The sequence below is a fragment of the Verruconis gallopava genome (genome assembly GCF_000836295.1).
Source record: "Verruconis gallopava strain CBS 43764 unplaced genomic scaffold supercont1.25, whole genome shotgun sequence".
In the NCBI taxonomy this organism is placed as follows: domain Eukaryota; kingdom Fungi; phylum Ascomycota; class Dothideomycetes; order Venturiales; family Sympoventuriaceae; genus Verruconis; species Verruconis gallopava.
The window spans coordinates 259,297-284,321 of NW_015622161.1; the positions used below are offsets into that span (position 1 = coordinate 259,297).

The 25,025-nt window shown below is 51.4% G+C and overlaps 11 protein-coding genes across 12 annotated transcripts; 4 read left to right on the forward strand and 7 right to left on the reverse strand.

Moving 5' to 3' along the window:
- Nucleotides 1–379: 379 nt before the first annotated feature.
- PV09_06906 (uncharacterized protein) lies at nucleotides 380–953 on the reverse strand. The gene has a single exon (XM_016360612.1). It carries the CDS (start codon nucleotides 860–862, stop codon nucleotides 449–451), a length of 414 nt encoding a protein of 137 aa, XP_016211598.1. The 5' UTR covers nucleotides 863–953; the 3' UTR covers nucleotides 380–448.
- A 436-nt stretch (nucleotides 954–1,389) lies between these two features.
- Nucleotides 1,390–2,939, forward strand: PV09_06907 (uncharacterized protein). Its single transcript, XM_016360613.1, has 3 exons — nucleotides 1,390–1,735; nucleotides 1,791–2,405; nucleotides 2,463–2,939. The coding sequence occupies exons 1-3, from the start codon at nucleotides 1,565–1,567 to the stop codon at nucleotides 2,763–2,765; spliced, it is 1,089 nt and encodes a 362-aa protein (XP_016211599.1). The 5' UTR covers nucleotides 1,390–1,564; the 3' UTR covers nucleotides 2,766–2,939.
- Nucleotides 1,557–3,838, reverse strand: PV09_06908 (uncharacterized protein). The gene is made up of 2 exons (XM_016360614.1): nucleotides 3,599–3,838; nucleotides 1,557–3,520 (listed from the first exon to the last, which is right to left on the reverse strand). The coding sequence occupies exons 1-2, from the start codon at nucleotides 3,756–3,758 to the stop codon at nucleotides 2,775–2,777; spliced, it is 906 nt and encodes a 301-aa protein (XP_016211600.1). The 5' UTR covers nucleotides 3,759–3,838; the 3' UTR covers nucleotides 1,557–2,774.
- A 331-nt stretch (nucleotides 3,839–4,169) lies between these two features.
- Nucleotides 4,170–7,541, reverse strand: PV09_06909. 2 transcript variants are annotated; one of them, XM_016360615.1, is made up of 5 exons: nucleotides 6,966–7,541; nucleotides 6,310–6,917; nucleotides 6,109–6,260; nucleotides 5,991–6,056; nucleotides 4,170–5,938 (listed from the first exon to the last, which is right to left on the reverse strand). In XM_016360615.1, the coding sequence occupies exons 1-5, from the start codon at nucleotides 7,385–7,387 to the stop codon at nucleotides 4,244–4,246; spliced, it is 2,943 nt and encodes a 980-aa protein (XP_016211601.1). In that variant the 5' UTR covers nucleotides 7,388–7,541; the 3' UTR covers nucleotides 4,170–4,243. The 2 variants fall into 2 exon arrangements, with proteins under 2 accessions (XP_016211601.1, XP_016211602.1); XM_016360616.1 differs by having other exon boundaries at nucleotides 6,310–7,541.
- Nucleotides 7,542–9,215: 1,674 nt separating this feature from the next.
- Nucleotides 9,216–10,525, forward strand: PV09_06910 (uncharacterized protein). The gene has a single exon (XM_016360617.1). The coding sequence runs from the start codon at nucleotides 9,387–9,389 to the stop codon at nucleotides 9,939–9,941; it is 555 nt and encodes a 184-aa protein (XP_016211603.1). The 5' UTR covers nucleotides 9,216–9,386; the 3' UTR covers nucleotides 9,942–10,525.
- An 85-nt stretch (nucleotides 10,526–10,610) lies between these two features.
- PV09_06911 (branched-chain amino acid aminotransferase) lies at nucleotides 10,611–12,117 on the reverse strand (the record flags this gene model as incomplete). The annotated part of the gene is made up of 3 exons (XM_016360618.1): nucleotides 10,611–10,916; nucleotides 11,028–11,824; nucleotides 12,081–12,117. 3 exons carry the CDS (start codon nucleotides 12,115–12,117, stop codon nucleotides 10,611–10,613), a joined length of 1,140 nt encoding a protein of 379 aa, XP_016211604.1.
- A 635-nt stretch (nucleotides 12,118–12,752) lies between these two features.
- Nucleotides 12,753–14,020, reverse strand: PV09_06912 (uncharacterized protein; the record flags this gene model as incomplete). Its single annotated transcript, XM_016360619.1, has 3 exons — nucleotides 12,753–12,884; nucleotides 13,074–13,449; nucleotides 13,518–14,020. The coding sequence occupies 3 exons, from the start codon at nucleotides 14,018–14,020 to the stop codon at nucleotides 12,753–12,755; spliced, it is 1,011 nt and encodes a 336-aa protein (XP_016211605.1).
- A 636-nt stretch (nucleotides 14,021–14,656) lies between these two features.
- On the forward strand, nucleotides 14,657–16,594 carry PV09_06913 (uncharacterized protein). The gene is made up of 2 exons (XM_016360620.1): nucleotides 14,657–15,217; nucleotides 15,339–16,594. Exons 1-2 carry the CDS (start codon nucleotides 14,912–14,914, stop codon nucleotides 16,164–16,166), a joined length of 1,134 nt encoding a protein of 377 aa, XP_016211606.1. The 5' UTR covers nucleotides 14,657–14,911; the 3' UTR covers nucleotides 16,167–16,594.
- A 52-nt stretch (nucleotides 16,595–16,646) lies between these two features.
- On the reverse strand, nucleotides 16,647–19,578 carry PV09_06914 (uncharacterized protein). The gene is made up of 5 exons (XM_016360621.1): nucleotides 19,377–19,578; nucleotides 19,084–19,325; nucleotides 18,895–19,028; nucleotides 16,951–18,847; nucleotides 16,647–16,891 (listed from the first exon to the last, which is right to left on the reverse strand). Exons 1-5 carry the CDS (start codon nucleotides 19,423–19,425, stop codon nucleotides 16,817–16,819), a joined length of 2,397 nt encoding a protein of 798 aa, XP_016211607.1. The 5' UTR covers nucleotides 19,426–19,578; the 3' UTR covers nucleotides 16,647–16,816.
- A 395-nt stretch (nucleotides 19,579–19,973) lies between these two features.
- Nucleotides 19,974–21,974, forward strand: PV09_06915 (uncharacterized protein). Its single transcript, XM_016360622.1, has one exon. It carries the CDS (start codon nucleotides 20,152–20,154, stop codon nucleotides 21,220–21,222), a length of 1,071 nt encoding a protein of 356 aa, XP_016211608.1. The 5' UTR covers nucleotides 19,974–20,151; the 3' UTR covers nucleotides 21,223–21,974.
- Nucleotides 21,935–23,979, reverse strand: PV09_06916 (uncharacterized protein). The gene is made up of 2 exons (XM_016360623.1): nucleotides 23,392–23,979; nucleotides 21,935–23,344 (listed from the first exon to the last, which is right to left on the reverse strand). The coding sequence occupies exons 1-2, from the start codon at nucleotides 23,890–23,892 to the stop codon at nucleotides 22,202–22,204; spliced, it is 1,644 nt and encodes a 547-aa protein (XP_016211609.1). The 5' UTR covers nucleotides 23,893–23,979; the 3' UTR covers nucleotides 21,935–22,201.
- Nucleotides 23,980–25,025: the final 1,046 nt, after the last annotated feature.

Below are 25,025 nucleotides of genomic sequence, written 5' to 3' on the forward strand. Positions count from 1 at the left end.
AGCTCATGCAGCCTGCTTATTCTTTTCAGCCCGATAATCGTCGGACGTGGGTCTCCCGCATAACATCGTCGTGACTTCATGGCGATAGCTAAGGTAGCTTGAACAGGTGGTGCTGCTCCATCGTTCGGTGGTCATTGCACTCATATAGTGTAATACTTATTGCAAAAAAAATTTTCTCCGTTCCTGGAACGGCCAGAGTGTTCTCGCAGCGCAAGAACCCTCGCTCGCGAGAGGCTCTTCTCTTTCAGCAAGTCGAAAACAAATCACTGGCATCGAATTTCCTCTCTTGACAGTTTTTTTAATAAAGCACAGATGCAGGCTAAAGCTGCGTTCGGATGCACGTTTTGATGTGGGCGAAGAGGAAAAGGAATATCCTTGGAGATAAAGCATTACAGCACCACGTTTGACCTAGCTAGGCGCGCCCGAGTTCTACAGGCCGCGGAATGATTTACACAGATTTCTTCTTGCTATACTCCTCATCCCCAACCGCGTCATGCCACTGAACCCCGCCAAAAGAAACAGCTTGGTGCACCATGTAGCTTCCATCGTCCGCTCCATGCCAGTGCGTTGTCCCAGGTGGACACCATACAACGTCGCCAACCGAGAGCTTCACTGGCTCCTTCGCCTGGTCACAGATCCACCCTGATCCTGCAAGGACTGTGAGCAGTTGACCGCCCTCGTGTGTGTGCCAATGCGTGCGCGCACACGGCGCGAAATTGACGTTGACGACCGACATTTCCTCAGTCCTAATGACTGGGTCGATGAAAACGTTGTTGCCGGAGAACGAATTGGGCAGCGCCGTATTGCCATGGATCGAAGGGGCGCCGCTGCGAGCGGAATGGGCGAAGTGCATTTGAGGCATTGTTTCAGGACATATGTCGGACTTAAAATCTGTGGAACAGCCTGAAGGGGGATATCATTGAACAGTGTGAAGATGGCAGTTGGGACTCGCGCGATCTATGGTTTGCATCGGCAGAGAAACGATCACATATTTATACACAAGTTAGACGAGTCACGAACAACTGAGCTCAAGCACAACCTTGTCGAAGTTTTGGAAGTGCATCATCACATCTACGTTGCGCTTGATCTGTCTATCATGAGCGACCTCTGTCATGACCCACGAGATATCGCCTTTCGGACGAGGCAAAGGATAAATCCGACGCATCTCGCTTATGGGTCCGTGCGTTCTCTTTGCCAATAAGAGCTTAGCAATGATGCAGGTACCATGAGATATGCTGTCGGACGTTTGAGCAAAAAGTGTGAATGTAACTCTTGCTAGCAACGGGACGACTGGACCGCTGGACTCAATGATCTCATTGATATTTCTGTCGGCAATAAAAATCGGAGCAATAAAGTGGCTCCACAATATACAGAATTCGTGGCTATGATGTTTATCTTCGCCTCAGAAATATATTTAAGCTCCTACGCGATCAATCGTGCTGAATTTTCTCTTTTCTCTACCATCGTCGAATTGATCTAGAAAAAAGCAACTCAGAGACCACGTGCCACGAATTGTTTTATTTTCTTGTTTATTTGATTTATCTTTTTTTTTTTAAAAAAAAAAATGGCAAGTTACACTTTCAGGGGCTGGCTGGGCTATGACAAAACAGCAGACCAGGGCAAGATGGTATGGGGAGAGTTCGAGCCAAAAGCCTGGGAGGAAACAGATGTTGATATCAAGATTACCCACTGCGGCATATGCGGCTCGGACCTCCACACGCTTCGAAGCGGATGGGTAAGATGCCATGACATTACTTTGCCATGATGCAGAAATTTGACCTTGCTCCTAGGGTCCAACAAATTATCCGTGCTGTGTCGGCCACGAGATTGTGGGAATTGTCGTGCGAGCTGGCAGCAAGGTCGAAGGTAACATCAAGGTAGGCGACCGTGTTGGTGTTGGAGCCCAGTCGGACTCTTGCCTTGGTCGCTTGCAGAAGCCATGCGAGGAGTGCAGATCGAACATGGAAAACTACTGCCCACACAGTTTCGTCGGTACCTATGACGGCACGTATCTGAACGGCAGCAAGTCGTACGGTGGTTATGCCCTGTACCACCGAGCGCCGTCGCATTTTGTTGTCAAGATTCCTGATGGTTTGCCATCTGCTGAGGCAGCACCAATGCTTTGCGCCGGCGTGACGACATATTCCCCATTGAAACACTACGGTTGCGGACCTGGGAAACGCATCGGCGTTGTAGGATTTGGTGGACTAGGTCATTTTGCTATCATGTGGGCCAAGGCTCTGGGTGCTGACTACGTCGTCGCCATATCCCGAAAAGCGAACAAGGCAGCGGACGCTCTCAAATTAGGAGCTGACGCTTACGTCTCAACTGAGGAGGATCCATCCTGGGCATCTAAGCACTCTCGTTCGTTCGATATTGTAATCTCAACGATTTCATCATCAAAGGCAAGCCGCCCTTGAAGAAGGCTGTGGAGGTGTTGCGCTAACATGAAGATACTCTAGATGCCTCTTGGCAAGTACTTGGGTCTACTTCGGAGGGATGGAACGCTTGTGCAAGTGGGCAACCCTGATGATGGCGTCTTCGAAGTACCTGCACCGAGCTTGATTTTTGGAAGGGTAAAATTGGGAGGTTCTTTGATTGGATCGCCTCAAGACATTCGGGAGATGCTTCAACTTGCCGTAGAGAAAAACGTCCGTCCAATGATTGAGGAGCGTCCAATGTCCAGAGCAAATGAGGCCATCGTTGATATGGACAAGGGAAAAGCTAGATACAGATATGTCTTGGTGAACGAAGAGAACCTATAGGTATCTCGTTCAGTGATTTGTAGTTGTAGTAGTAGTAGTGAATGTTGGCTGCGTTAGAACTTCGTTTTCATATCTCTGGGGAGTGCACATATCCTCTGGAAACAGTTTCGGCTCTCCACGCTTCGCTCGCCAGATATTCGTCGATTCAAAAAGCTCCCAGCATCCATATAGAACCCATGCCCAATTTTTGGCAAAACTTTCTGTAATCTCCCAATTGTATGGGTTCCATGGATCGCCCCACACGATTAAGCCTGACCAATCACCCATGCACTGCCGATTGTCCACAATATCGTGGCAAAGCGGAGTGTCGTCGAAATAGTTCACCCGCAGTATATTGTCGCGCATGGTCGGCAAGGGCATCAAATCAATCCATGGATGGTGTTCAACCGTTTGCTGTAGCAATGTCGGTCTCAGCGTAACCGGGCAATCAGATCTGGTGTTGTTGTTCGTATTCTCATAGAACGGAGAGATGGAGTCTTCACGTAGCCACTCCAGGCTGAAGCCTAGCATAGTATTGATATCCATGAGAGCCCGAAAGACATTGAACTTGATTAAGGTTAGCAACATATCTGTTCGCGGTGAACCTAATCGATTCTGATGCCGCGCAAATGCCTCGAAGCGAACGAGGGCATTCACCCCATTCGGAGTGCCGTAAGTACAGCACACATTCTGCTGGACGCCATTGCGTGCGAAATCGAGTTCCGACGCAGTGCCTATTTTATTGCCATTCTTGCCCTTTTTAGCATGACGGCGCCCTGGCTCGTGAAAATGAAAAGTCAGACTAAGCACTTCAAGACTTGATGTCGTAATTCTTTCGATCAAGGACTACATACTCCATATCCTTTGATTTAGGCGGTTCTGCAATTTTCTCCGCTGTTGAGGACTGGTGATACCTGTCCAATCTTCTTCAAACGATCTTATTTCAGCTTGTTGGTCGGGATTTAAGATAGACCCAACTTGTGGGCTCATTGTTGCTCGCAGTGTCTCTTTCATATCGTAAGCAAATCTACTTCTCTGGGAACGAGAGCGATGCCTATTCACATCTGGACTTAATGATGATAGCTCTGTTAACCCGGAGTCGTCGGAGTTAAGCCGAAGGTGACGCCGTCCGAAGGTTCGCCGAGACTAAACGGATAATTGAGCACGTGATTTGTACGTCATCCATCTGCCTCCATGATCTTGTCGAAGAAATTAGAGATTGGCATCCGAACTCGCTAATGATCTCTTGCTATTTGAACAGCAAGATATGTTGTGTCAATCCACAAAGGCATAAGGCTGCTAATTATCAGACTTGTGCTGCGACAATTGTATAATAGTGGAAATGAAAGGTATAAACGTGTTCGTCTCCGAACTGATGAAGAAATATCAAGGGTGAGAGTAAAGAAAATAAAGACGATGATGAAAGTATAGTCAGCTATGGTTGAATGTTGGTATTACGTTGCTGCTTTCCAAGCACGGAAAGAGTGCTTTACCGAAATTCAAGTTTCTTGTAAAGTCATGTTGATATGCAGCTTGTCTCGACCGTCAATGTCAAGCATTTGTTCTGTCAAACCCTCCACGAAATGGCTCTCCGATGGTCCCAAGTAGGTTGGTCGTAGCCCACCTATATTAAGTACCACTTTCTCCAAGCACATGTTTGCCGCCTTCAACTTAACCTCAATTGTATGTTCACCTCTTCTGACACGTCCAACGGTATGATTCTTTTTCCAAACACAGTCTTGCACTGCCTCATCCCAATATTTAGGCAATCCGCCCGCTTCATCTTCTGTGAGGCGGAAAGTGTGTACTTGACCACCATCCCATCTAAAATCGTATTCCATAAAGCCAGTCGTGTCTGTATCTAGAGTCATGTTGAATTGTAGCTCGAGAACCGCATTTTCATGCTCGGAGAATGTAAAGATATTGTACCTTAGAAAGGGTACGGAATCGATGTCACCGAAATTGATCTCGTTTGGCAAAGTCACCGAACCAGCTAGAGGGCGACCCATCGATGGAAGAAGCATGTAAGGCTTCTCAACCCAATTTCCGGCGTCGATGGAGACGTAGCCAGCTGATTCAACGAAACCAGTGAAGTCATCAGGAGCGTATTGCTTTCTGACAGGAACCACAACTTTTTCATAACCATCCACCGTTCCAATAACTTCAATATAAGCAGTTTCAAAAAGATTCTGGGGAACATCGTCCCAGTCGATGCTGATCGTCACTCTGGTGTCATTGTCATCAGGACTTAGCTCTCCTTCGTATTTGTCGAGTTTAATCCAAGAATACTGCGGCTTGGCTCGCCAAGAGAAGGGAATCGTCCCGCGATGGTAGATCTCGAAGTATCGAGTTTTTGGTCCGTAGGGACTGAGAAGCTGGACGGTTACGCCACTTCTTAGGTTACCTCTTGATGGATGGGTTCGATCGGAATCCTCGTTTATCGCACCCGGATGCACACCTTCAGTACCTTCCACGGCGATGCCCATGTGGCCAACACTGGGATTAGAGTTAGCTCTCGTTTGCACGTAGCAGAGCCCACCAATCATATCTCTTGAAGGTCCTTCCCAGCCCGTGTAACCGTAATGGGGCTGTCGAAGTATGTGATTCCACTTTCCACCTAGTAACCTGTGATATTGCTCTGAAAGTTCGTGATCGTCTTCGAAAAGGCGAATGCATTTGTAGAAAAGCCGATTGGTAGTATTGCGTCGCTGTTTTCCGTAAAGTCGATTTTTACTCTGAGTGACTCTTAACAGAGTATAGATATAGGAAGCCTTAATTGGATGAAGTACCAATTGGAATATGGAGGGTCGCTGGCGGTCGGTACATTTTGCATGTATGGATTCCGCTTCGTTCAAAAGCCTTTCCCATCTGCTAATGACGTTTTCGGCTTCGTGGTAATCGAGAAGGCTGAATGTTTCAGGAACGATATGTTCATGTTTACGGAGAGCCAGAAGCCGATCATAGTCTTGCCAAATATGTCCGATACATTTCGCAAATTCCTCACCGAATTCTCGACTAGCCAAAGCTTGGAAATAGCCCAATAGACTGTCGGAACGAATCGAGCGGATGTTCCAGGCCAAGTCAAAAGCAAAACTCATAGGGATTTCCATAGGTTTGAGATCACCGACGTTGAATATCCATATTTTCTTGGCATTCCGGTAATATGCGAGCTGAAGCTGCTGCCATACTTTACCCTGCATCCTGTCAGTGCATGAGAGATCTGAAACGATGGCGCGTTTGTGTCACCAGAGTGTTGCTGTTTATCCATCTATAGCTTCTCGGCCCGCCGGTATACTCGAAATGATAGTAGATCTTTTAACAAGCCTTATCAGCATCCACTTTCACATACGCCGAACGGACTCACGCCAGATCCGCCAGTTCTCTTTCCTTCATCTACCGTTGGTAACCGACGAAGCGATCCAAAGTTGTCATCCGAAAAGAGAAGGGTCACATCATCTGGTATTTCTAGGCCGTCATCGTAGTACTGCTGCACTTCCTTATACAGTGCCATAAGTTCTGGTAGCGGAATCAGAAGAGAGAACTACGACGAAACTCGTCAACCTACGAGGTACTCCATCTTCCCGCTCGTGATGTTCTTTGATGATCTCTCGTTGTGTTCGAATTATGTCTGTCAGTGTCTCTATTGGATTATCATCACTGATTGGTCCATCACCTTCACCTCTCATACCCATGGTGAGCATCGACTCATAAGGGACCGCTCTTTTAACACCCTCTTTGAAATAATTCGTGATTTTTTTTCTATTCGTCTTCCAATTCCAAGTACCTTCAGGCTGAGTCGTTGACCATTCATTCATAGCCCTTTGCATTGGCTCGTGATGAGAGGTTCCAACAACGATGCCATACCGATCGGCTAGAGCCTGGTTGTCCGGATCATCCACAAAGAATGACCTTCCGGGATAAGGATAACCTCTCCACATGGCGGGCCACATAAAATTTGCCTTTAGTCTCAGGAGCAGCTCGAAGATATGTTCGTATAGCCTGGAGTTGAAAACGGGGCCGAATTTCTCCTGCGCCCATGAATCCATGGCGGGCGACTCGTCGTTGATGAAAATCCCACGGTATTTGATACTTGGTTCACCGTTCCAACTTGAGACTGGAAGGGCGTAGATAGAGGAATGTTTCTTCACAGGCACGTCGGCCCACCAATGCCATCTATGTACTGTAAACATTCAGCACCGAGATTGTTCGGATGACCCTTACGGTGAGACTCCAATCTGCTCAGAAAGAGTGTAAGCGCCGTAGATGGCGCCTCTCTTGTCGCTCCCAACGATTACCAACGCATCTTTGAAATTGCCGAAAGGATTTGGAAGGCATGTCGTCATCCAAGATTCCCATTTATTCTCGATTCTGCTGGTATCAATGCGGCCTTCATCTTTTAGAGATCTTATCGTCGAAGACCGCGAAAGACTACCAATGAAAATGCAGCTGGTGCTTGCTGAATACGAAGACGCGCCGCGAACAACGAGCCTTGCATTGTAGCCCGTGACTTTGCCAAAGTCGACAGCAAGATTCTTGGCAGCGATATGGATCCCTTCAAAGTCATCTTGATCGATGACCACGGCGGCACTGGAAAGGTCAAATCCCTCTCCAGATTGGAAGGACACGATGCTCTTTTCAAACATTTTCGAACCAGGTCGCCTGCAAAGGCCTCATTTACAGAAAACAACTCAAAGCAGGACAGAACATCTCAACCAAAGAAATAGTGCAAATGCCGCACAGAGACACTGTGGTATCACAAAACGAGGCTAAGACTAACTGCGACGTCTGCCTTTGTCAGCCATCAATGCAAGGCGAAACGAAGACAGTACAAAGTTCAACGAGCATGACGCGGTTGCCCCGCAATGCCTGCCGAGCCAAGTCTGCAGGGAGGGAGCCCTAGCTCCATTCCACCTGCGGGGCCGCTTAATAAGAGATTTGTGCTCCGTAACTTGATTAATCTCAGCATCTCTTTTTCTTTGCCTTCCTATCAGCCGAAGCTACAAGGGCATCTAAATCTACATGTAGTCATAGATGCCAATTCACGGGCCAGTCATCATCCCAACACTGGATTGTCGAAATCGAATCATACTCACAAGCCTGGTTCTGTGTTGTGCGTGCGCTGCTTCCCTTTTTCTCTCCATCGACGTAAGTTCTTGTGCATGAAACACACTCTGTCGGCGTCGAACTCATAGATCAACCGGTGTGCGACTCCCAACTAAGCACCAACTTTCGTGACTCTTGCCAGAGCTTCAGTCTTGAATGTACGAGGGAGATGGTCTGTTCACGGACGGCCGAATCGCGGCGCCAGTGAACTCGTATAATCCACCTCGATATAAATCGAAGAAAATACCAGAAATGTAGTCTTAGTTGAACTTGACCTCCACTGGAAGAATACTGCATCGTGACCCTGTTGACGTGCAGTGCCCTGGCCAAATCCCTACCATCAGATATCGACGCGCAGGTTCCAAACAGGAAGTGCGTCAAAGCTGCAGCGGCCTCGACCACCGTGGCGGCGTAGGTTTGCAACGCTGCTGTTCTCTGCCGAGAAGCTCAACAAGGCAGTGGTCAATTACCCGGGATGTCTCGTAAGGATATTGTAGTCTTCTTCTACCAGATGCCCTCCAAATCTTTGTCTAGGCTTCATACGTGATCCAAAACCCCGCCGGCGCGATTCCTATCTTCAAGGCTTAGGCGCAAATGTACGCATTAATGGTCTAGAGAAGAATCTCATGGAAGGACGCAGCCAGAATAAAAGCCAGATGACCAACATAAAAGCTTCATGACGTGCTGAGTGATCCGCTCAGAAGCCGCAAAGTTTGATCCAAGCTTTCGCCCACAATGTCAGACGCTATCTCTATACGATTAGGGAAAAAGCACGTTCGCCCTATTGGCAAAACCAAAGGATGGGACAAAATTTTGGGCACCTAGAAAACAAGGAGGGAAATGAGCGATAGCGCCAATGCATTGCGATAGCTCACTCGGTAGTGTGAGGAATTGCCTCGCCAGCGCAAGCTTGGAATCAGCAAAGACGGAGAATGGTGGTCATGTATCGATGGATTTTCTGCTCCATTTTCTCACCCCATTTTCTTTCTCGATAGAATATGGTAACACGTTCTGGATTAGGGCCGTGCACAGTGGCGAGCCGTTTGTATCGTCAGTCGCCGTCCGGCCGTGGACGCTGCAGACGAACGGGAAAACCACGGCCAGCATCCGTCGAGGCGACCGTAGCGTTCGAGGACGTGGGTCCGCGAAAGCTCGAAAGAGCAAAGACGTGTTCGTGGAGGTGCAAATCGCTCGCTGCATCGCGGGCTTTACATCGTAACAAACCTCCTCCACTGTTGACGGAGTCGAGCGTTACTTCGAGTTGGTGCGGAGCCTTATGTTCAGCCTCGCCTTGCCTATTGTAGACTAGCGGCAGGTAGGGTTGTGAAACGGTCGTGTAGAGCAATCGCACCACCGCACTTGCCATCCCCCGTCGTGAGGAGATATTAAAGGACGGCGTTCTCTGACATAAAGAGTTGCTCCCGTCGCTTCTTTTCCCTCAGCTTGACATCTCGCCAGCGTGACATCGCGCTCCGCCAGGCGTTGCTTCTCCCGCGCAGAGGCTCAAAAAGCAAATCCCACGCTTCCTGTCCGTCCACCATGTCCGTGTCCAGCCGACGCGGACTCTCCGTCGCCGCGCTCACCTTCGTCATCATCGTGCTCCTGTTCCTCACGCACTCGCGCAACGCCGCGCCCTCCGACTCCCTCCGCGTCGTCGCCGCCAAATCTGACGCCTCCGGCCCTTCGTTCCTGCAGGAGCAGCCGGACCTTCACGGCCACGCCATCGCCCCCAAGCTGGGCAACGAGACGCTCAAGGCCGAGCTCGGTCGCGCAGCCTGGAAGCTGTTCCACACCACCTTTGCGCGTTTCCCGGACAAGCCTACGGCGGACGAGTCGCTTGCGCTGAAGACGTACATACATCTCTTCCAGCGGCTCTATCCCTGCGGCGAATGCGCGGGCCACTTTGGAAAGATACTGGAGAAGTACCCGCCTCAGGTGAGCTCGAGAAGCGCCGCCGCGGCTTGGGGATGCCACGTGCATAACCAAGTCAACAAGAGACTGAAAAAGGAGGAGTTTGACTGCAGCAAAATAGGAGACTTCTACGACTGCGGATGCGCAGAGGATCCCAAGGAGAAGAAGAACCTCGACGACTGAGGACGCGAGGGCATTCTTTTCTCTTTTGAAGAATAATTTCAACATGGCCGCTTTGTCCAGAACGGTATATGGAGCGCGGGCTAGCCCCTAATACCTTCCGAACTGTATTTAGAAAGACTCCAGAGGCGGCTGCTTTTCTGCTCTCAGGGATGGCTAGCCCTCGACGATCAAGAGCGACGATGGTACAACGATCATGGTCACAGGTCTAGCGGGCAAAAGAAAGGGCCACACGGGGTGCTGAACAAGGAAATTCGATCAAGTCGCCAAAGTGCCTGTCTACTGCAACGTGCAACTGCAGACCGTTGTATGTAGCGAATTGAGGAGACGCATGGCTGCATTTGTGAGGGGGGAAAAAAGAAGGGTCCTCAACAACTTTTTTTTTGTTCCATCGTGAAAGGCTTATTGATATAAAGGTCGTCGCTCACGCAAAAAGTCGTGGAATGAAGGGTTATTTCAGGAGACATACCGCAGCCTAGACTACGACGGAAGGACCGTGCTTCGACGTCGACGTTCGAAACGCGGGTGGTAGCCACTGCATTTTGAACTTTTTTTTCGCAATTTATTTTCATTTTAGTTTAAAAAAATTTTTTTTTCCCTTTTCGTTTTTCATGTCCGTTTTCGTTTCCTCCGTATGCACAATGCCTTCCGTTCGCTTGTAATCGGCGTTGCTCACAGCGTGTTCACGCCATCGACGCTACCCCCGCCGTTGACCCCGTTCGATTCCCGGCTCTTGTATCCCTTTGGCTCCGGTACGAGATCCAGCCAGCCGAAGGCGTCCTTGATCTTGCCTTGCTGGATACCTTTGAGCGTGCTGAGCAGCTTTGTGCACACCGGGCCGGGCGTCTGGTCTGACTCGGGAATGTACTCGATCTTGTCGTTCCTGGACAGCATCGTGATGGACTTGATGGGCACGAGCGCCGCCGCCGTGCCTGCGGCCATGACCTCGTCGAAGGAAGGGAGCTCCTCGTACTTGATCTAAGCAGCCCGTCAGCGGACGATTCGCGTGTGAGATCACATACATATATGCATGCATATATATATATATATATGTATACATTTTTTGAACAACACGCGACAAAAACTTACCGCTCGCTTCTCCACCTTCCAGCCGAAGCTCTTGGCGATCTCGCACACGCTGTCGGACGTGACGCTCTTGATCACGTTCTTGCTGTCCGGAACGACGACGGTGTAGCTCTCGCCGTCCTTCTTGACGCCGATGAAGCCGGAGGTCGAGAACTCGTCGATCTCGGACCTCGTCTTGCTGTCCAGGTGCAGCGTGATGCCGTAGCCCTCCTTGTACGCCTTTTCGCTATGCCTGAGGACGGGTGCGTAGTTGCCGCCGACCTTGGCGCTGCCCGTGCCCTCTGGCGCGGCTCGATCAAAGTCCTCCAGGATCAAGGCCTTGACAGGCGCCGTTCCGTGATAGACGCCCGTCGGCAGCACGTATACGAGGAAGGTGTACTCTTCCGGCGGGTTCAGGCCCAGCTGCGCACTGCTTCCCAGGAGCAGCGGCCGGATGTACATGGCCGCACCCGACGCATGGGGAGGCACATACTCCGCGTTGAGGCCCACGGCCAGCCTGCAGCACTTCAAAAAGTGCTCCACCGGTACCTCGGGTATGCTGATGAAGCTTGCGCTGTGCTGCATTCGCTCGGCGTTCATGGACGGCCGGAAGATGTTGATGCGCTCGTCGGTCGGGTCGCGGAAGGCTTTGAGGCCCTCGTAGCACTGCATCCCATAGTTCAACCCGGGCGCCATGCCATGGATGCGAAGGTACGGGTCCGTCACGAACTCGGGTTCGCTCCATGTGCCCGTCTTCTTGCTGTAGTGCGACTCGATGTGACCGTTGACCTCGCGAACGCGGAAGCCGATGTTGGGCCAGTCTGAATTGGAACTCAAGTTAGCCTTTCTTATCTCTTTCCCGTCCTCTTTCACTCTATCTAGGTTTCTTTTTTTTTTTTTTTTTTTTTTTTTTGGAAATGTGAACAGCTGCCTGTTTGGCCGAGCGGACTGGTTTCTGTTGCCCGGCAGCTGATTAGCACGCTTGGGGGGGTGGTGAGATGCTCACGGCTAGTGTGAGTCTCCACAGCGCGTTCAGTCAAGGTCCAGACTCGCACGCAAAGCAAGATTGGCACGTACCGAGATCGACGGGCTTTGGAGGGAATGAGGAAGTCATATTCTATGGTCGAGACGAGCAAAAATCTCGAATTGTTCTGGTTCGAGTGTACAATTGCCCACCGAACATTACAGACGGAGCGCCGCAGACAAATATCCGTCACTCTCCGCCGACATCGGCTCTCGATCTCCATCTCAGCCTCGGGACCCTGGCTCAAGATCATCGTCAGCGAGGATGCACACCGTAAGCAGGACTATTCTGTAAATAGAGTCGCAATCGGCTAGAAAGGGGAATTGACGGGGATGAAGCAACATAATAGACACGCCTTCATTTGATGGTTCGGCGTCCGTAGGAGCTCTCGAAAAATTCTATTTGGTAGCTGCATGGCCGCTCGATCAGTCGTAGTCACCGTAACGCGATGAGCAGGCTGACCAAACCACAAGCCGCAGTCGACAGGAAACATGTAGTGAGGAACAAGATTTCCGATTGTGGCCTCCTCCGTCGCCGACGAGAAGAATGAGAAGCGTAAAAGCACAACGACAGATCATGGTATCTCGCAAAACGTCCCCAATGCAAATTTTTCCCAACGCCCAAGAACATGCTATGCTGTAGTGGATGAATAAAGCCCTGTGCTCAAAAACTCAATCTTATCCACATCGGTAACGGGAATGATGGGGTGGTTTGTGTAGATGTTGTTAAGGTGCGGTTTGGGCTTTCTGGCGCTCTTCTGTCCAGACCCTGTGCTCATGTGCGAGGCTCAGTTGCACCCACTTCGTCGTGATCGCCGCCCAAACGGCGGCCCAGGCAAAGGGTACGGTCCAGCCAACCTGTTCGAAGCTTTGTGTTAGTCTCGGGCGTTCTGAATCAAAAGGAAAGAAGTAAAAAGAACTAGCGAACGGCAGCAATTCAGACTAGACATTTCAGGAACTCAAAAGCGGAATTGAAGATGGCCAAACTTTAAGTGTTTGGCTGCCGTTGCGCGCGTCTCCAAACCGAAATGGAAACTCAACACATACCACGTAAGCAGCGTCCCTGTTCACGGTGAAGATGATAGCCGTAGTTGCGCTTGCTGCCGCGAGGGCACCAAATGCCCAGAATAGGGTCAATCTGTGCAGCATCTGCCGGAAGTAATGGCTTGCCATGTAGCGCAGGTTGAGTCTCTGCCTGAATTCTGTGCCGCCGGATCCGTCGACGGCGCACACGTCTTCGATGATGGAGTATATTCCGGGTCGCAAGGGCGTACCCCGCGGTAGCGACGATATGCGGATGGGAGCGCGGTAGCCAGCCAGGCGCAGGACGTCGATGATGAGCATCTGGATGCCAAACGCGAACAGCATGCTCGTCGCGGGCATGGCTAGAAGTCGAATAGGAGGCTCGGCGGGGATTGTGCCGCTGCGCAGTTCGTCAGCTCGAACAGGTTCGACCCAGCAGCAAGACAGGGGCTTGTCTCAAAGACTCACACGATCAGCTCAACCATGACGGCCATCCAGCCGACGGACAGGTTCCAGTGAAAGAAGTCGAGATACCAGCGGCGCGCCCCGATGACGCGGCAATCTGATCCTTTCCTCCAAAGCCGGCGGAATCGAATGAAGTACTCGACGATGGACACGGTGCCGAGCGTGCCGGTGCTGATGCTGAAGACGGCATTGTGGCTCAGGTCGGTGAGGTTCCACAGGCAGAAGTACAGCACGATCGGCACGCACACGCAGTCAATGAAGATGAGAGTCCAGAACCAGACAAGGCTCTTGATGCGGGTGCGCAGCGTGTAGTTGAGCGCGGGCGGGTGCTCGAAGTCGGTGTCGCTGATGACGATCTGTGTGGGCGGGAATCGCGCGGAGGGATGCTCGGCCTCGAGCCGTTCCTGCTCCTCCTTGGCCCTCTTCTCTGCCTCCTTTTTCGCAGCCTTCTCTCTCTTGGCCGCCTCCGCACGCTCCTGCGCCGATTGGGTGCGGAAGAGTGCCATGTACTCAATGTCGCGGCAACATGCGCGGGCTGTCCACCGCGGGTTCCAGAGTGTCGGAGGCCAGTCGTGGAAACTATCGAAAGTCACGCAATTGGCATCAATGGCCGTGGATAGTTGCGATGCGGACTCGAGTTGGCCCACTGCGACGGGAGGAAGTAAAATTCAAAAAAGGAAGACGGCCTGGCTGAGGTGTCGTCGCAGACCAGCACCAAGATGGGTTTGCAGGCCTGATTTCGCCCGAAGCGTCGCGAGTCGAACGCCGCACCGGATGCGACGGAAACCGAGAGCGAGGGGCGAGGATGCAAATGAGGCGCACGGCGCAGCGCGAAAAGCGGTCGATGAGGATGTGGAGATGGCGAAGGTGTGCGGAAGGGCAGGCAAGCCAAGGTGGTGAGCGAGCCGGCCGTCACCGTGATGCAGGCGAGAAGCTGAATGATGGGATCATCATCACTTACGCAGCGTGCAGAAGCGCAGGAAGCAGGCGTGCGATTGGCCAGGCTGCACGCAGAGAACCGTTTGGCCCGCGCACGGGGAAAGTCGCCAGGCGATGACGTTTTCATGCTCGGGCGTGCTCTGGTGCTGATGCTTGTGACGTTGCTGGTGCTGGCGCTGGCGCTGGACGCAAACCCGTGCCCGCCCCGTCCTGCGCTGCGTCCCCAACCATCGTGTGACCGCATTTACGTCGTCACGCCTGCGGGCTTTGCTTGCCCGTCGGTTCCTCTGCCTTCCCCGCCGTCCGCCAGCTTCTGTCCATCGACGCTTTCTTGCCCGACCTGTCCCTCATCCTCCTTTCTTCGTCCCGAGCACGTCGAGGATTCCCGGCCGTCGTATTACTCCCTAGACCGTGCGTGCCTTGCTATGTCGAAAGCCTAGACACACGTTCGAGCGGCCATGCTTGTCTCATGCTTACTCACGCTGGCAGCTGCTTGGTCAAGCAGCGCGACCGCATCCCAGCCGCAAATCGCCCTCCAAGCCGAGTCCTCCAATCGTCGCCCTGCACCGTCCTCGGCCGCGTCGCTGTCCGCTGGCTCGAATGCGTCCGCCTCTGTCATCTCGCCTGAGCTCTTCGCTGAGCTGGAAGAGCTCGCCCGCATAGTGGACATATCGTACTGCGTCGGATCTGTCGGGCTGGGCGTGCAAAAGCCGTTTTCCTGCCCCAGCAGGTGCGGCGATTTTCCCAACTTCGAGCTGGTTACGGTAAGTCCCTCGTCTTCGACGACCTCACTTCCCCCTTCCCCCACCCCAGCGCCGCCACGCTGGAGCGCGGGCGCTGCGCTTGACAAGTGTTCGTACTCACGCATCCGCTCTGCTTCTTTAGACATGGAACACGGGCCCGATGTTGTCCGACTCCTGCGGGTACATTGCGCTTTCGCACCCGCCGTCCCCGAAGCGGATTGTTGTAGCATTTCGAGGCACCTACTCTCTCAGCAACACCATTGCCGACCTGTCAACCATGCCGCAAGAGTACTCGCCTTATCCTGGCGTCGAGGATCCCGACGCCGAGCCGCATGTGCCCAAGTGTCTCAACTGCACGGTCCACACGGGATTCTATACCTCGTGGGCAAACACGCGCGACGTGGTCCTCCCTCATATTCTGGACGCCCTCAAGCATCACCCAGACTACGCCATCACGCTCGTGGGCCACTCTCTGGGTGGCGCCGTCGCTGCGCTCGCTGGCCTGGACCTCCTCGCTCGCGGCCTCCGTCCCACCGTCACGACGTTTGGTGAGCCTCGGATCGGAAACGCGGACTTGGCGCGATACCTCGACGAGCGGTTCAACCTCACGCGGCGCGCTCACGACATGGCGGCTCCTAGGGACTCCGCAGCGTTTCGGAGAGTGACGCACGCCGCAGACCCGATTCCGCTTCTCCCGCTCGACGAGTGGGGCTACAAACCTCACAGTGGCGAGATCTACATCGCCAAACGCGATCTCCCTCCAAACGTGACCGACGTAAGACACTGCGACGGCCCGGAAGACAAGCACTGCATCGCGATTCCCGACGAGGGTGGATTCTGGGCCATACCGGCCAGGTTCAAGCTCTGGCAGTTGTTTTTTGCCCACAGAGATTACTTCTGGAGACTGGGCTTGTGCGTGCCGACCATGGATGGATGGTGGCCGCAGCAGATGGAAGAGACGGACTTGTGATCTCCCTTTTCCTGCACTGGCCGTACTTTTATTTTCAATTTTTTTTTCCAATGATCGGATTGCATAGCGACTTTGGCGCTTGGTGGCATCGGGACTGCGACGACGGCACGTGATTTTGATTTAGATATACCCCCTTTGGAGCGCAGCTCTTTTTTTGACGCGGACGAAGAATGGCCACAGCATTGCCACACGGCTCATCTTAAACGTTCAGCTAAATGCTACTTGCCTCCTGGCTTTTGCTTCACAACCCTTTTTTTTTAACACGTCATTTCTCTCCTTTTTGGAATCCTTCCAGTCGTGCACCGCTGCTTCAAACGGAGGAAGCACTGCAAAAGCTGTTCCGCACGCTGATCGTTGCAGGACGACATGGTTTCGACGTTGGCCGGTCCCATATTCCAGATCTCGTCCGTGTCGTGACCTCCGTTGAGACGAAAATAAAAAAAATAGAAAAAAAAATTGTCAATAGAACGCTGCTGGTTCAACAGCTACGCGCGCAAACGCTAGGGGAAAGTTCATTACTGTATGTCGCAAACCATACAAGCCCGTTGGAGGCTATCGACCTCGCCACCCGGAAACTAGCTCTCATCCGATGCATACGAAGAACGCCATTCTCCACAAGACATGCCTTCGCCGATGGAGATCGGACGAATTCACTCGTAATCCATATCCTCGTTATCAGCCTCGATGAACACCAATCTCGTGCCTTCTGCAGCGGTTTGCCACACCTAGAATCGTTGGTCAGCTTTCTTGTCTTCTTCGTCGACGCGGGTGTGGAGATGCTCACATCCAGCAATGAATACTCGTCGATTGCCTCGTCGAACTGGTCGGCGGTGAATCCCTTCGCCAAAACACGCTCACGCAATCTCCGCAAGTCCAATTCACCGTCGCCCGCGTCTAATGCTCCGCTATCTTTGATCGTGCGAATAAGGTTGTAAATCTTGCTGCTTGGTGTCTGATCCCCGCGTTGCCTTCCGTCGTTGTACAAGCTGGCTTTGCTGACCTCCACCAAGCGCAGGGCCTCATCCACATCTTCGGTGATGACGGAATCAGCAAACCTCAATCTCGCGAGCGCCTGCGCAATACGCAAAATACCAAGCAGTGTTCTGGCCGACGTATGAGTGAACGCTTTCTTCCCGCCCTCGTCCTTCTTCTGCTGCTGCCTCATACGAACGTAAGCGCCAACAATATAGTCCGAAACGTCCTTTGGCACCACGGGACGGAAACTCCGGGCACGAGCTACCCATTGCCGCACTTCATTAGGCGTGAAGACTTGGCCATCTGTCTCGGGGTGCTTGTTGTGAATATGCACATGAGTGACGTGCCGTGCCAGTTCTTCATCTGAGTCACGAGATGGCTGATCAAGAATCAGGAAAAGGATGTCGAAACGGGAGAGCAGTGCTGCGGGAAGGTTGATGTTCTCAACCGGAGAGATGCGCGGGTTGTACCGTCCGTAGAGAGGGTTGGCAGCTGCCAGAATGGAGGTGCGTGCGTTGAGTGTCGTGGTTATACCGGCTTTTGAAATTGAGATTGTTTGCTGCTCCATGACTTCGTGGATAGCAGTCCGGTCGCTGTCATCCATCTTGTCGAATTCATCAATGCAGCACATACCGTTGTCTGCGAGGACAAGAGCGCCTCCTTCTAAAACCATCTCATCTGTAACAGGGTCTCGCATCACAGCGGCCGTAAGACCGACACCAGATGAGCCACGGCCTGTGGTATATACACCACGTGGAGCCACCTTGGTGATGTACTTAAGAAGCTGGGACTTAGCAACACCAGGATCACCCATAAGACAGATATTGATATCGCCGCGTATACGCATGCCGTCGCCCATTTCTTTTGTAACACCTCCAATCAACTGAAGAAGAAGAGCTTTCTTGACGTCGATATGACCAAAAATTTCGGGCGCAATTGAACGCGCTAGCATCTCATACAACTGTCCCGAGTGCATGAGTTCGTTCATGCGGCGGATTGTTGCTGGGGCAAGGACTATGTCGTCATACTGCTTCTTATGCTGGGTAACGTACTGCGCTTCCAGATAGGTATCAGTGAGCAGACCGGCCCTGATCGCTTTGAACCCGGTGTATGGGGTCGGCAGAAATATACCGGCCACGTCAACCACATCGCCGGGGTTAATTTGTCTGCACAGTGCGCCATGGCAATGCACGGTCAGCATGCGCGGAATGTGGCCCACCGGTACCTGATCAGACATCTCCTGAATCTTGACTTCTTGGAAGGGCAGAAACTTCGAGCCACGTGTAGACAGGAAAAGTGAACCTTTGGTGTTATTTTCTTTGCAGCGTTTAGACTCACACTCGGTCAGAGGCGTGAACTGCTTGCTGGAGACAGGTTGATAAATTTCGTCACCGCACGTGTCGCAAGTGTAGGCATTGACCTTGATAGACGGTTTAACGTCGGAAACGCGCGTAGCGATGCCGCGCACGGTGATTAAGTTCCCAAGATGCTGCCCGCGAATCTGGCGCACAGCCATTGCTTTTGTCCTCTTATCTGCACTTGATGCAGATGGTGTAACAGGCTTGATGTTGAGGGTGTATCGGCGCGTCAGCTCTGGAGGGAACATTGAAAGACCTGTGTCGACACCAGCCTCTGCGGCTTTGTTGTTTTGCTCGTTGCGCTTGGCGCGCAAGGCCATAAGCACATCTAGCGGATCGTCCTTGTATCTAAGTATCATTAGCACAGTCAAATGCTTACTGTCGTCATGCCCTACGTTATCTGTACTTGTGGTTCGGGCATAACCTTGTCGACTGCCCTCGAAAGAATCTCAAGGTAGTGATGTGCGTTCTTCTCGATGGAAGACACAAGCTTGAGACTACCAGCTTCATCGCCAAGCGTCTTTTCGTACTGTGCCTTACAGTTAGTTCACGTTCTCACCATGCTGCAACTCATGCTCTCGCACCTCCTCCAAATCATCTAGCTCCACCACAATTTGCGACGTTTTCCTATCCGCAACATCCTGCAGCAGCTTCATGTACTTAAGCTTTGACGGTCCTCTTGTTCTTTGGCCATTGGCCACGTCGTCCATGAAATCGTACTCGTCACTGTCTCCCTCACGCTCGCCATCGAGATTCAGTCCCTCTAGCCCATCGGTTGCTTCCGATGACGACGACTTGAATGTTCGAAAAAAGTCTTCTAGGGCATCTACGCGCTGTTAGCGATTGCTTCTGAGCAATTCAGTAAGATTGCGCATACTTTGCTGATCAGCGTAATTCACCAGTGGGCGAATGTTGCGGAGCGCCATGACGGGCGCTTAACAATTACACGTGCGCTTACCAAGGCACAAAATTACAGCTTGCAAAGGTGTACGGGAGACTGAGAAGCGGATAAGTCTCTGTTCTGAGTAGATATGTGTTGTTACGATCAGCCAGGTGAGAGATTGTGCGCAAGAAGGTTGACATGGATTGGCGGAGGCTGGAATCCGCGCTAAAGACGCGTCGACTTTCGTCGCGTCCCTAACCCTGAAGCACTTTAAGTGGTTTGCCTCAGGCTTAAATCAGGACTCTGCTTAATAAGCTGGTGGAAGTTAACTAACTTAAGTTAGGTGGCAGCCTGACTTGCGGAAGCGCGGATGATTTCCGCGGAGAACATCTTACTATATTTAGAGTCCATAAAATGAATTCAGGCATCAACATCTTCGGCGCCGAAAGCCTCCTGCTAAGACCCCCACGCTCTCAAGCCCAAAGTCACCAGCCACAACTGGTCGTTGCTCTACGTTACCACCTAGCGGTGGTATTTAGCACCCTGTCCCTGTTCTCATTGCATTTTAACCGTCCATGATCTCCTCAACACCAAGAACTTTGCTCTCAGTACACCTCATACTGTCTTCTCAGGCATCCAAATCGCGTTTTGCGCTCACGCGTCAATCACCCAGCCTCTATCAGAATGCCGCCCTCAATTCCCCTTTCGCCTCATGTGCATGACACCTCGACGCAAATAACGCGGCCTTTATGCTCAGTTAACCCGCGCCATGTTCTCTCGAGCACGCAATCTCTCTGAGCTGCCTCTCATAAACAGCAGCGATCCCTCTTTCGAACTCGAGCTTCACCGCCGTCGCGCATTCTACATAGATAATGCCTCACACCTCCCAGATGATCTGGCTGACTTCGAAGCGGCTGTCAATGCATCGCGCGCAAGCCCGGAGCCGGATGAGGCATACCTAGCTTCCTTTCAGCGGCGTCTCAGAAATAGCTGTAACGAGGCTGCTGTCGTGCAGGGTGTTATGCCAAAGCTTGTTCCCATCGATAGCCTCCTGGACAACGAAACACTTGTCACTGTGCCAAATCAGCAATGGGACAAGGAATGCGGCTTGCGCGTCCCTCCTTCTGCACAGTACCGTATCCCTCCTCCCAAGCCAGATCAGACAATCGGCCTTGCTGCCTCTGTATTTTCAGCGTACGAGACTGCACTCGCGTATCTGGCACACAAGGCACGTCCAATTAAGTGTCTACCAAGCCTCGCGTTCCCGCTTGTAACAGTCGAAGCGAAGGGAGACAGAGGTCAGAACGTGTGTCGCTCGCAAAGCTTACACAATGCTGCTGTTATGCTTCACCAGCTCTTACGTTTATGGGAAGATACGAATGCAGAGGGCGAACTGTTCTACAAATCTCTAGTCTGCACAATATCCATTACCACCCAGACCTGTGCTGTCTCTCATTTTTGGATGGTGCCTGGCGCAAATGGTACTGTCTCGGTATACGGCCGTCTATTCAAGTCCTGGACACTGAACCTGCAAGAAGCGATTGGCTTAAGTTCAATTGTCACGTGCATTCGCAATGCTATTGACTTCACCATTAAACGTGGAACAAAGCTGATCACCGAACGTCTCGAAGCTCTTGAGGCAATGACCATATACACACCCCCAAGTTCTTGTTGTTCACCCAGTTGCCGCAAGCGAAGGAGCTCAGATAGAGACTCATACAAATGCTTTTATTCTTCCTCGCCTGAGCCTGAGGATACCCCTCTACGGAAGAAAGTTAGGATTACCTCGTCTCAAAGTCGGAGATGGGGTAGGAGGCGGAGCAGCGGTAGCTCAACTTGAACCATCTGAGAAACACGAGGTGCCAATTCCACACGTCTCAAGCGAGACATTTTGACCTCAGCCGGTCACATCTCAAGCGGTCCATGTCTTTTGCAGTCTCATCTACCCTCTGCGAGAGTGCTTTCACAGCTGGGGCATTAATGGTATGCCATTTTGCACAAAACTTTCCCACTGGGCCGCTGCGCACCAAGAAGTAACCGAATCGCCGCTTCAAAGCATGCATTCTTCTGAGCGAGTCCTAAAAGAAGTCTTTCTGATATGTCATCTCAATGCTGCATAGGAAAGCAACGAAGCTTGACAGCAAAGATCCCTCCAATTGTTCTTCCTGAACGAAGTGGTAAACAACAGAGAGAATTTTGGACATATTTTGTGGGGTCAACTAGAGAAGGTCGTTCAAAACATGTCTTTGTTTGGGTTAACACAAGTTCGGGTCGAAATCCAGCTCAGGACAGCATGCAGGGTTTTCATGCGAACCATATAGATCAAAGGCTCTGTGTTCGAGGCCAGGCATCTCTGTTAGAGTCTAGACTATGGAAATCGTCCGCGTACTATAGCCACGCGCGCCATTTGTATCTTAAAAAGCTACCGGCTCAAGACATCTTTCTTGGGCGAAATGAGCCACAGAATTGAACGAAGGGCGATTAAACTGAGGTGAATTCCAATTCTCAGGTGAACATTGATCATTAAATACATGTAGATCTGTGCTCGCTGGTTTAAGGGAGCAGAAATATTGGTATTTGAAGTAATAAAATATCGTTTGCTATTTGCTTGGAATGTCGCGAGGGCCGCAACAAAATGTGCTTCCCAACCCTTGTTTAAAATGGCGAATGACATCAGGATCGTTCAATCAAGATACTGAAATTGGGCCGGCCACTGGCATCTCTTATAGCGAGACTGAGACCTTAGCAGCTCCATAGATCTGCTGAGGAGGGGTTGACCGATAAAATCGAGTCAACTCTGCATTCTACTTCTTCCGTTCCTACTCTTTTTCGGACGGACCCGGTTCCCGTTGAAGTTGATCGTGTTCTTTTAAGACAACTTCCATGGCCTTCCTAATGATTCTCGTCATAGGCAACACGACTGGCCTTTCTACCCCATCTTCACTCCATTGTCTTTCAACCCAACCTTCCTCTGGCGTCACCGTCCTTGTCCACCGCACCTCTAATACGCGCGACTTGATCATGCTGTCCACTTGTTCCGTGCCGATCATGCGACAAAGCGTAAAATACGGGATGCTGTACGGAGGCTGGGTGAGCTTGCGCATGACTCGTAGTAGGTCTGACGGCTGGAAGCGTGCTATATCATCGCTCGTATCCGTTCCAGCCGTCGCCATGGAAAGAGGTGAGAAAGTCTCAAAGTTTGTCCGCGTTAGATGGAACTGCAACAGTGTATATGCTTGAATGAAGATTGCGGATTTATAAGGCGTCAGCTCGCCGTTTGCGTGCACCCAGGAGGCAACGTAATCATTAATTTGGCTCAACTTTCCACCAAATGCATCCCAAATCTCGTCAAAACTCATCATCAACTTCGAGGCCAAGTGCTGTGGTACAGATCTTAGCATCTGATCCAAGAAGTACGATAAAGTTTCTTCACGACTGCAATCGCCGATTGTGATGATCTGCGAATGGTGCCCCACATTCATCGACCGGAGGAAATGCTGGAAAAAGGGGTCTGAGGTGCAAAAAAGGACATGGCAAAGCCTATCCTGCTTTGTCAATACCAAAAGCGTGTCGAGGAATACTTTGAGCGATAATTGGTCGTTAACGAGCGCTGGGAGTTTGTGTGCCTCATCAAACAGGAAGACGATCGGTCGCTTCTTGAACACCGTATTGCCGGCTTGACTTTTGTAGCCAAATTTCTCTGTGCCATCTGGAGGCTCTACTAGACGCTCAGCAGGCCTATTCTTCGCGTCTGGATCTTCCAAGGAAGATTCACTTTCGGCCGTAGCCGCTTCTGGATCGTACTCCCAATACTGCAGGAGGGCACTCTGAACCCGCTCCATAAGACTTGCCAGATCCGCGACAGTGACCGTGTAGCCGAATTTGGAACCTTCTTTCTCTTCTAGAGCCAGAATGAGATGCTTGAATGTCAATGCCTGTTTGCCCATTTCTTCGTCTTGCATCTGGACACGTTAGTCACGGCTCCAGACACCACACACGGCTCACCGACCTCGTTGAAAAAAGTTTGAAACTGCTCACAAAGAGCAAGATAGAGTGTCCTAAGGTCAGCAAACCCGCTGATCCGCAGATCAAACTTAACCACGAAGTAGTCATCGGTCGCAAGCACCTCTCTCAGCAGGGCAGTCTTGCCAACAGAAGTCGCGCCAAAGATGGTCGTCATTTTTGGCTGCGACGACAGAATCTTGCGCAAGAGAGCTTGTTCAGGTTGACGTCCATGGAATCCAGGCAGTTTCGAGAAGGTGTGCTTCTTGGGGATTTGTTTCGCCTCTCGCGCAAGTTCAATATCTTCCTTGGCCTTTCTGAGCATTTCCTTCGTCTCGTTCAACTGACGCAACGTCTCCGCAGGATTCGCAATAACACCTGCGAGTTCTCCAAGGCCAAAGAAAGTTCTTGCTGAGCATGGTTGCCAAGCAACCCGAGAAGACGTGGGCAGCTGAATGTGCGGCCTGAGAGTGTGCCGCAGAGCGGAGCCTGCTCTATGTCCGGCCATAGTCCAACGTTCAGCTCACATTATTAACTGCCGATCTTGATCTGCAGTTGGTCTTAATGCGCCGGGTAACTAAGACGGGTCTATGTGGGAACGACGTGCATTTTGCGAGCTGTTTTGACATTACAGTAGCTCGATGCGCCACTTACGTCGCCGCTTGATACGTGATTCCGGCGATTGCTTCTTCGGGACTAGTGGCAGAATTCGACATCGCAAGCGTTTGATTGGCTGTATCTCTTTGCTCACCTCAGACAGCCTGCTAATGCTTAACCATAGTTTTGTCTTCCACAAGTGTCTCGATGAAGAATAAACAGCAATCTTCATTCCTGCAAATGCAGATGTTCGGGTTTTTTGAGGGCAAAAACTTAGGCTCACGTTTAAGGTTGTCGACTCTTCATGATATAAGCCGGTACTGCAAGCGCATATAAGCATAAGAGCTGCTACGACACCCCTTAGCAATCGTCACTGCACTAGATCTAACGAACTTACCCGACAACGATTCTTTTCTGAACGTCCGTAACAAATCCAGATAATGGTCAAATAGTGACTGCCTCGCCGGGAGTTCTCCACACGTAGGATTGCAATTTCGACGTGTCAGTGTTTGTGTGCTTTTAGAATTTCCCAAGCCGCCAGCAAAATTGCAACGACGAGTCTGGCGGTTACAAGAGCCCAAGTTACGTATAGCTACATAGACATGAGGGCCCGCATGAGAAATCCAGAAGCACATGTCGATCCAGCGTAGGACACAGAAGTTACACCGTCTGCGTAGATTGTTCATGACTAGAGATTGCCGTCTCTCAGACGTAAAGAGCTGTGTTATCTCGAGAAGTTAAATCGTACCAGGGTCGTACTAGCTGTCTAGGCATGAAACATCACAGAGGTCTACTTCAGCGAGACGAGCTTTATCATGCTTGCACCTTTGCAGTTGAGAAGGCAATCAGGTCCTAATTCAGTCAAGTGCAATCGGGACAAGCGCCCCGTGGAAGGGCGGCCCGTTTTCGCCTAATGCTCATCACTGCCATCGCAGCAAGATCCCCTTACGCCCATGCAAAAGCAGGGAAACTCGTTGCGCGGACTCCTATAACCGAGCCCGGCTTTTACGAGCCCTGCAAAAGAGGCATACTCGCATTGTATTC